This window comes from Teleopsis dalmanni, chromosome 2 (genome assembly GCF_002237135.1).
Source record: "Teleopsis dalmanni isolate 2A chromosome 2, ASM223713v2, whole genome shotgun sequence".
Taxonomy (NCBI): Eukaryota; Metazoa; Arthropoda; class Insecta; order Diptera; family Diopsidae; genus Teleopsis; species Teleopsis dalmanni.
The window spans coordinates 68723240-68734029 of NC_051847.1; the positions used below are offsets into that span (position 1 = coordinate 68723240).

The following is a 10790-nucleotide window of genomic DNA, read 5'->3' on the forward strand; positions in this document are numbered from 1 at the left end:
TTCACCTTAACAGTTGCAGTTGCAGTTGCAACGGCGGCAACCACACTTACATGCATTTTTTAATGTGTTTATATACATTTTATATATATATATATATATGTATGTATATAAAAGAGTATTTAAAATGTATGTATACTTGCTTTTAACTACAGTAGCGGTTAAGTCATGCATTTCATCGTTACGGCAGAAATTTGACCCAAGGATATTTCTTTTGGTTTATGCAAGCAGTAATTTCGTTTGTGTTACTTTGCAGTTATGATTTTAAAGTAAAATACAAAATACAAAATACAAAATACGAAATGGAAAAGTAATTACAAAAGTATTAAAATATCAAAAAATATATATATGTGTGTGTGTATATGTAGACTTGAATATATTAATTTGATTTTTAAATTCTGATTAATATTAACGTATTTTTTGCTGTTTGTGGTTGAGCCATTTAAATGCATTGCAATTAAAAGTGGAAAGTATTTTCTTTCACATAAAATTGCAATGTGAAAGTATTTAAAATCCTTCAGTTACTGCATTAATTTTTTTAACTTTTCCAACGAATCTTGCCTCGTTGGTTAAAGCAAGTAATTAGTAGTCGAAAAGTATTTAAAATGTTTTGTATAATTTCCGGTTTGCACATTGCTCGTATATCTGCGCTCGAAAGTATGCTTCCTTATTATTTACCAGATTATTTCGTGCATTTCCCCTTTTAATTGGCTCAAAAAATATTCTTTCTGCCAGATGAAAATTTATTTTCAATGTTAAGATTTCAGTGTGGTTGTGGAATTAAAATATTTCACTTAACACTAAAGTAAATATAAGCAATTTGCGTTTATATTCTTGATTTCGCGTTAAGCAATATAAATTAAGTCAACTTTTAAGAATTTCTCATTATAAACGAAAATATTATTTTAAGTAATCAGTTAATTTGTTATTAAGTGTTGTCTTAAGTGCTGCATTAAGATATTTAAATTAAATTATTACTTTTAATAGCAATTTGGTATAAATAAAATGAAACTGTTATTATTGTTATGGTTCCTGAGGCTCTTACATCCCACGAACACTGCAAAGCGGATTAAGTAATGCACTGTGGTACGTTAGTTTCAAAAACATTACAAGGGATTTCTGCGTAGTTCCCATTAAAATTTATATAAATGATAGAACGTTAAAATTACTGAAAAATAGTTAACTACATCATAGCATATTTAAAAAATGGTTATCGGCTTAGTATTTAATATGCTTAGAAAGTGTTAACCAGACCAACACAGTTGGTAGGTATGCGGATATTTGCTCCATTATATTAAAATACTAATCCAAGTTAGATGAAATATCTATAAATAATAGAAAAATAACAAATAAATCTGTGTAAGGTGAATTAAAATGTATTAAGTAGGCAAAACTTGTAAGAGAAAATATGCATGAATTCTGAGTGGTCAAAATAATATAATAACACCGCTACTTTTTGTTAATATACTTTAAATATAATTCATGTGTCACTGTGCCAGACTCAGACTTTGGTACTTATCCACTGCCTATCCACATATAACGGAATTAAGCAACATCTCTTCAAAGGACAAAATGGCGTTCTTAACTGCTACTCGTCTATGAAACTAAAGTGAGTATGTCACAATAAACGTCAAAGGATGCAATGAAGCGGTGACAAGTTTTCAACCCGTTTTTAAAATCTTAATCTTAAATCTTAGTATTAAAACCATTGTATCAGCAAAAGTAGTATAAGATCGGGGCAGATGCAGGCAGATCGTGTGGGGAGTCAAGTTTCAAACTGAAAAAATATATATACTAAAAAAAAATATTATACTATAAGTATAATGTAATTAGACTTATAGTATAATATTGTAACGACACCTAACATCTTTTTGTCAATCACAGAATAGCTATCATAAGGCTTATGAGCAGTGTAAAGTGCCCCACTGATAATATAGGTTATTAATAATGAACTGCGCCGCTAAGCACCCAGAAAATTAAAGGTAGAAGAACAAGAAATAGAATGGGCCGATACGCTCAAATACCTAGGCATAACCTTTGATAACAAGCACTCCTAGAAAGCACATTTCAAGTCCAAACGAGCTCAAGCTGCCCGAATATTACACTCCCTTCACCCGCTCATCAGCAGCAAAAAGCTAAACATAAAGAATAGAGTTAGTATATTTAAGCAGATTGTTAAACCTGGACTACTTTACGGTAGTATTGCGTTTTGCCAAGCGCCAAACTCAACTTTAAAAATTCTTCAAAGAAGGCAAAATATTGCCTTAGGAAAACTGGTTAACGCCCCATGGTACGTAAGAGGAGCGGATATCCACAGAGATCTGAGAGTCGATTCAGTCGAAAAATACATTAAAGATCGTGCTCTAAAACTGTTCAATATAATTGACAGTCACAATAATTCAACTCTCAGCATTCTAAAAATACAGCGAAATTTGATAACCACAGGCAGATACAAAGACGTCAGATCCATCACCCCGTATTCAGTTTTTCTTAGTGTGACTTAAAACTGTCCACAGATAAAATAGAGTAAAGATGCTGATTCAACAACTCAGACATCTGAATATCAATATATAATAATGCCCTGAATAAACGGCCCTATGTTCTTTTTAGGATTTAAAAGATTCAATATATACTGCCTAATATTATATGGAAAATATTGTTTAGCATATCCAGCATTTGACATAATCCTTACTGCTTCAAAGTCTTTAAAGGATCGTATTTTTTGACTCATACTGTGTTTACATTGTGAGATTAACAATAGTTTAAAGGAATCATCGAGATTAAAGTACTAATCTAGTTGTTTAATCAAAGATTTTCCATACAAAAGTTTAACTCGTTTAAGTCGGGATTAATTTTAAATCTGCAAATGTCTTAATATCGTAGATTTTTTACGATCATAGAAAAATTCGAAAACAAATATTAAAATCTATTCAAAACGAACATTGAAAATGCCGAAATCAGTGAAATATTTATTAAATTTGTTTAATAAATAAAATAAGTAATGTTACATGTAAATTAAGAATGTAAGGTCTCATGTGAAATGAGGAGATTACAATAAAACTGTAGGGTTTGATCAAATTAGTCAACTAGATCGACTGACTAATCTTATCTATATGACATTTATTATAATAAATCAATTAGTCCTACTTGAAGACTAATTTTCGAAAATAGTAATACTTCGATTTATTGTAATAAGTTAACGTTCTTTTTTGGCAACAAGTAAGTTCCACTGAACATCCATTTTACTACGTTAGCGAGGTAAGTTCTTTGCGAATAATAAAACTTAATACTACAGTTTCTAAAAATTAATAAAACTAATTTTTTATAGTTTAGCATACTTTTTGGCGATTTATTTATTTTATCGTATAGTTTTTGATTATCTTAAATTTATATTTATTAACTATTAAAATTGCTCTTAGAATGCTAGCACCTCATAAAATCGCTATAAAGATTTATCGAATGTGTACTTAGCTTTATCTCGACAATAAAGAATTTATTTTAATTTTTTGGCTTCAATAAAAAATATAAAAATATTTATTGACTATTTTTATTGTCTTTCAAAGCAGAATTTGCACTTTAAAAGGCAACGGTATCCGTAATAAGCCATTTGACACTTAAATTAAATTAGCAAAATGCTTTCTTATAGCTTTCAGTCTTTGGCAGTAAAAAATTAATATAAAAAATAAAACAAAAAATAAAAAAATAAAAAAATAATAGTCATCCAGCTACGTATATGCTGCTCGGGGAACGTTAATTAAATAAATTTTACGATGTCAAGCGTTCAATTTGGATTGTACAATGCTTGATGTTGTATTTGTTGCTTTCAGCTAATTGCGTCGCCGTCTTCAATACTGTGTTGCTATCAGTTAATAAGTCTAATAAACAAATGAAAGCGAAATTGTTTATCATATTTTATTATAGAAAAATTAATAAAATGAATTACAACTCACGCTCACCTATGACTAAATGAACCGTCAGTACGGCATGGTTGGAGGTGTGATTCCATACATGCAAATGATGTAGAGATCTAAAGAGAGTATGAAGAATTTATTAAAAATTATATCAACTTTTTTTAAATTGTGCTTACTTCACGCCCTCGATATTTGTAAAATCAGATTCGAGATCATCTAGAGATATATGCTGTGGCACTGCATCCATTATAATATTGATGGATTCTTTAAATAATCGTACTGTAGTCAAAATAACAATTATTGAAAAGGCTAGAGTACATAGCGGATCTACAATTTTCGCATTAGGCTGTAGGAAAATTAATAAAAATTAAAATATTATTTATAGAGATAAATTATTTTTCACTGAACTTACTAAAAATTTAATTAATACTGAAGCAAAAAATACTCCGATACTTTGAACTAAGTCGCCGATGACATGTATCATCGCAGCCCGTAAGTTGAGATTTTTTCCAGAGTCGCTGAAATGAGAAAGAATATTATATAGCATTGTATTCTAATATATCTAACAAGTTTAATGTATATTGGATACGAAAAATTATTATTATAAATTAAAAAAAAATTATTTTTCTTTATTGTTTAAAGTACTTTTACTCAATTGTATTTGTGATTATTTAGATGATCCATTGTAATAAGAGCTCCGTAAAATTTTGATATCTGATAACTCCGATATCAGATATTTTTTTTTGTAAATTTTGTTATACAAAATAAATAAATAAGAGATTCTTAATATTAACTAATATTTAAAATAGCATTAAATGAAACAAACGTGTACATAAAATTTTTTATTTTTTATTATAATAAATATGTAGTTATTTTTTAAAGAATATGTAGGTACAAAAGGAATCGCTTTTTCGTCAAACGGGGAGCTTTATGCCAATTAAGAAGTAAAATAGTTAAGATCTCAAGTTGAACAGAGATATCGCAATGGATTTGTAGTATATAGGAAAGTTAGTTAACTAGGTCGACTGGCACTTTAGTCTATCCTTACTAAAATGTATTGTTCATAGTAATAAATCGAATAGTCCAGTTTGAACACTGATTTTGAAATATTGTAAGATTTCGATATATTTTTGTAAGACAATTCAAACTTACGTTAGAAAAAACATACACTGAAATATATTCCTTTTGGATACCGAATCTTACAACTGAGCTATTCTATACTTTGGCAAGAGGGCTTTTAGTAACAAACTTAGAAAATTGGAAAACTCATGATTCAAAAACCACTGAACAGTTCATTCAAGACTAATTAAGAAATTTATCAAACCATTAATTAATTTAGCAGAGAGAGTATTAAAATCATTACCGTTTTTTTGTCAGGTCCCTGCAGGTGAAGTTGTGAAAACCCTAGTCTAATATGGGATAGCAATAATATATTGAGAACGAAATTTCAACTATGTTAGGATTATACTAGGGGTGTCGGAGTGTATAGCAACAATATTAAAATAACAACTCTTTTAATATTTTTTTTATTTGTACTTTAATTTGATTCTTTTTTATTATAATGTGATTTTCTTAACTAAAGTATAAAAGACCGAAAAATACAATATACCGTTTAATTTGGTTGAATTAGTCTTGCATTTGCTTAACTGATCTCCAATTGTGTTATCCATTAGTATAAATTAAACTAACACTAGATAAACTCAGGATCGAAGCATTAAAATTGAAGCAGAGCTGATATGTCATTGGCCAGTAGATATCCATGTCGGAATATTAGTTATTCCGCCATATCAGCAATGCTGGAACTGTAGGGAAGAATGGGAAAAAGAAACAGGTGAAGACTTAATATGTAGATGTTCAAACCTGATATGATTAGGACATTACACTATGGAAGTTTTCGAATTAATAAGATTGCTGGACATCCCAAATATATAGATCATATCAAATAAAAAAAAATAATACCATAAACTTTATTAACTTCGTAGATGGAATTCTAATACTTGAAATCTCAGATCCCGACACAAAATAAAAAGCTGGAACGTAATAATTTTGATATTTAATTTCACTTAAAGAAAAATTTGATTTTCCTATACTCTAAGGAATACATTTTTTGCTCATTCTCTGTAAAATAAAATTTAAGTGTTAATGATAATGAAACTGAAACACCAACCGCAACATCTATTGCAAAGGATGTACATAATTTATTTAAGTAACCTGACATTGTATCCTTACATTTTTGATTCAAAATAGAATTAAAAAGAAAAAAATATATACCCACCAATTTTTTGCTGATTCAAAGGCACTTTCAGACACGCCAGATACGTTGACTGCTTCAAAAGAGTGTCCATGTCCATGTCCATGGGCGTGTCCATGACCATTGGAGTGAGAGTGACCGTGACCACCAGGTAAAATTTCCCCACCGTGCAATATGAAAACCATGCTAAAATTTAATGAAAAAAAGCAATTAATAAAATTTCTTAATTGAAAGAAGGCGAATTCTATAAAGCTACGGATATGGCGCACAATCTTTTTAAATGCAAAATTTATTAATTTAGATAGAAATATTTTTTTTTTTGAGATAAATAAAAATTTATTAAATTTTTTGCACGTGTACTTGAATATTTTATTTAACTTAATTGTTTTTTATTTATTTGTTTTTTTTTTGTAGGTTCTTTCTGGGTGTTCTCCACGTCAAACGACTACCCAAGTTGCTAGATTTATTTGGCTTTGCTATTCGCATTTTTATTGTTATTCTCACGGTTGTCACGGAACACAGTATCCGTGGTACTTACACAATATTAATTAAAATTCCAATGCCGGATATTGTCATCATAGTATTTGCATTCAAATCGAAATCATTGGAGAGAATTCTTTCGATGGCCACCATGACCAGCGTGGTGGTCAGTATCCAAATGCTCACAATTGATACAATTGCGCCCATGACCTCTGCGTATTGTTATGTTTATTGGTTTTATTATTTGTTAGACCAGCGGTAAAAATGAAATTAAAATAAATTTAAAAAATTTGTTTAAATTAAATAATACAATATTTTTTAAATAATAATAAATTTTAAAATCTTTTCTCAACTAAATTAAGCGACTTGGGTTAATAATAATTGAAAAAATTCTTATTTGTTTATAAATATAAATATGTGAGTGGGTTTAGGGGTTTCAGTAACATAAATAATATGTATTAACATAACAAATTATTTAAGAATTTATATTTTGCTAATATAAAAATATATATTTTTAGCGCACTTTAAATTTTAAGAAATTTTTTAATAATATTTCAATTGTTTACAAAGAAGCATGTGGGGTTATGACTCAATGGTCTTCAGTCCAAATGTTTGAAAGTACACAAATTATTAATACATTATTCTTGATTAAATATTGTTAAATGTTTTGCTCACATTGTATAATTAAAGTATTTTATTTTATGTGCTCAAGGACTGAGTAATATTTGCGAATATGATATTGTGATAAGCGGAAACCCAAAAGTTGATTCAGCTTTAATATATGAGTTATATGGGACTCATATATACTTGACTGCTGGTCGCAGTGATATGTTTATAAGAAATCATTGATCTTTCGAGTTTGCATAAGAATATAAGCATTATGAAGTCAAGCCGAATAAACTTTTGTAAACGAAAGCTGCCCTCCTAAAAATTAACAGTGCTTTTTCAACCCAAGTGTTTTTTTATCTTCTTCTTTCAAAAGAAGATAGTAAGAACTATATCTAAATTAAATTAGCTGTGCTAAAATTCCTTATCACCTCCAACCCCTATTCAGAAATGAAAATCTCAATGGTAAGAACAGAAAACTGATGTATTACCAAATAATTCGTCCGTCACTTCTATATGGTTGTGTAGCATTTAGTAAAGCTTCAAACACTACTATTCGCCAGCTAAAAATTGCACAAAGCCAGATTCTGAGAAGACTTTTCAAAGTACCATGGTACATTTGGACGAATGATATTCTCAGGGACTTCAAGATTGATCCGATTAAAAAACACATAAAGGATAGAGCCTTAAAATTATTTGCGAAAACTGGTAGACTTACCAACACCGCGTTATCAAATCTCAGAATGGTCACAGGCTCCTCGGAAAGGTATGCAGGTCTGAGGCCAATTATTTCTTAGTCTGATAAAGTGATAACCAATAATCCAGTCAAGACGTAATAGGTGTTAGATGAAACCATTCTGGCTCAAAGTGATAAAACCTAGTTACTACAATGGATCGAACCTATTAGTTATTAATGGGTTGGATGTTTGATATTCATAGTATGGCGTCATTTTCCTTATGCAATCTCAAACATTCTCAGCATTATTCTACCTCAAATAGTTTTATAATCTTAACCGTTTTTGTGTTACATTATTGTATTTGATAACTTTTTAGTGGCCCACGCTTAAAAGGCGTTGAATGTTAACATTATGTCTGTTGGGTTTTTCGAAATGTGTGAGTCGTTCGACTACATAGTCCATACATGATAATCTGCTAATATATTTGTACAATAACTGAACAATTACATATATATTTTTGTTTTATTTTTAACTTAGATACAATCCCAAATGCTTTCATTTTAATTATTGAAACCAAAATTTTATGTTGAGCAATAAAATACCTCAAAAATTAAAATCTTTAAATAATCTTTATTTTCCTCTTATCTATAATTATCAAAAAACTTGAGATAATTATAGTATTTAGATAAAAGAAAAATTTATCTAAATTACTACATTAAACAAAAATTTTATTTTGATTGCTTTGATATCAAAAATTTTAAAATTCATTTGATTTAAAAGGTTTTTTTTTTGATTTATTGGATGTCCGTTTAAACTCTGAACACATTCGATTGAGTCAGAACAAAGGGTAAACACGAAATCGTCAATAAAATCAACAATTAAGCCACAATAATGCGATTTATGCAACAATTGAAAATCTCATAAGTTCATAACCCAAGTCACTTACTCACAACTGAATAAATAATGTAAATGGGCGCTTTTAGGCGCTGAATGGTTGCAGTGATTTGCGTTTTGGAGCTCATAACTTACCCATGCGCTTATAGCCAAACGACATGCGACTATCTGGCGGTCTGCCGCCCAGCCATATCGCAACCAAACCAATAACGAAACTAATGCAATCGGATGCCAAATGTGCAGCATCCGTCATTATAGCTAAGCTTCCGGCCAAATAACCGCCAAGGAATTCAATAATCTGCGCAAAATATAGAATGCAAAATAGGAACTTAGTTTTAGTTTCCATGGAACAGCGAACCAAGCGAATAATTTTTTAATTATTCAAGTGCAGGAAGTGCACAGATAGTGAATAATTTTTGCTTTTCGGAATCTGTGCATGCGTGTATGAGTATGTACATATGCATGTATCCTGGATAATGTATGTTTATCTCTGCGTGTATTAGGTTCTGGAAGTGGTTAGATAGCTTTTAAGAGACTCACCATAAAAATGCAACATAACGACACTGCCAATAAAATTTTGGTTTTAGCTTCTTGTGTTGATTTATTTTTTAAATTAGCACCGAAACCGGGTTGTTCACAATGGCATATGTGCGGGTAATGCGATGAGTATTCCACATCAAACTGTAAATAAATTTTTGATACAAAATCAGTTAAAAATATTTGAAAATGTTATGTTATCCTTATTGTTATTGTTTCTAAATAAGATTACTTAATAATAAAAGCAATGTTGTTGCATGCAATATCAAAATGCATTTACATTTCTATTTTAAGTGAATTTTGTGTATGTCAAACTTTGATTTCATTAAGCGGACTTAAAAATCAAAATAATTATTTATTTATTTTATACATTGAAATTTATATCAAATACAATGTCTGTTTTAACGATACTCCATTAACAATACAATTAACAATACTATACTATTGTTAAGTTAGGTTAGGTTAGGTTAGACCGGCGATCCCTAGGTGATCCATTTAGGCCTACGAGTCAATTGCGTTACCGTATATAGAGAAAAAGTCAGGGTTTAAAACCACTTAGAACCTTTAGCAAAGCTCAAAATGCTATTTAGTGGCAGGTCTTCTTAATGATTAAAATCCTCAAGAAAGGGGGCTGGACAAAGACAGAGTAGCTAACAAAGACTGAGAGGCACTCTCATCGTTTTTCTCACAGTTACGACAGGTATGATTGAAAGGGAGATTCAATCTTCTAACATGGTTCCCTAGTTTGCTATTGTTAAGTTATGTCACTATTATGAACCTAAGCATATGACTGTCTGACCCAACAGACTAGCCTAATTCACTTACCTTAAGAAGTGGATATAACCATAAGATAACAATCAGATAAAGATTAGGCATAGATGTTGTTTACATCAAATTGCTCGGCTAATAGTGACAACCGTTTCTGTATGTATATTTATATAGATAAAGTATATATATATATATATATATATACATATATATATATATAGAAGTACGATCTGATATAGCACGAATCAGTGATTATTGCTCAGAAATGAGACCGCATTCAATCTCAATTGGATTAAAGAAAGAGAAACAAACGCTGGTGTCTGTAAAAGGGTAAATGCGATGTGAGTGTAAGATTGTTGTGCAGCTTTTTAACATAATTTTAAAATCAAGATACCACTTGACAATACTAGGGTTATGTAGAAGGGATTACAATTATCTTCTTATACAATTTCCATTCATAGTTTCACCTTTATTTATATTAAAGGTGTAAACGTGACAATAAAGGTGTCGAAGTCTGTAACTGGCAAAGAATCAGAAGCGATACATATTTTTCATTAATATTGTAGGAAATCAGATAAAAGAATTTAATGCTGTAATATACAGTGAAAAGATCAGTTACAAAAGTAGTGGTATATACAAATATTATATACATTATATACATTATTATTA

The 10790-nt window shown here is 29.8% G+C and overlaps 1 protein-coding gene across 1 annotated transcript; it reads right to left on the minus strand.

Moving 5' to 3' along the window:
- Window positions 1-3420: 3420 nt before the first annotated feature.
- LOC119681169 (probable zinc transporter protein DDB_G0283629) lies at window positions 3421-9503 on the minus strand (the record flags this gene model as incomplete). The annotated part of the gene is made up of 8 exons (XM_038094281.1): window positions 3421-3872; window positions 3954-4024; window positions 4085-4254; window positions 4321-4426; window positions 6184-6345; window positions 6698-6851; window positions 8952-9114; window positions 9357-9503. Coding segments are annotated over 8 exons (1083 nt in total), but the record flags the coding sequence as incomplete, so codon positions are not given.
- Between the last annotated feature and the right edge of the window lie 1287 nt (window positions 9504-10790).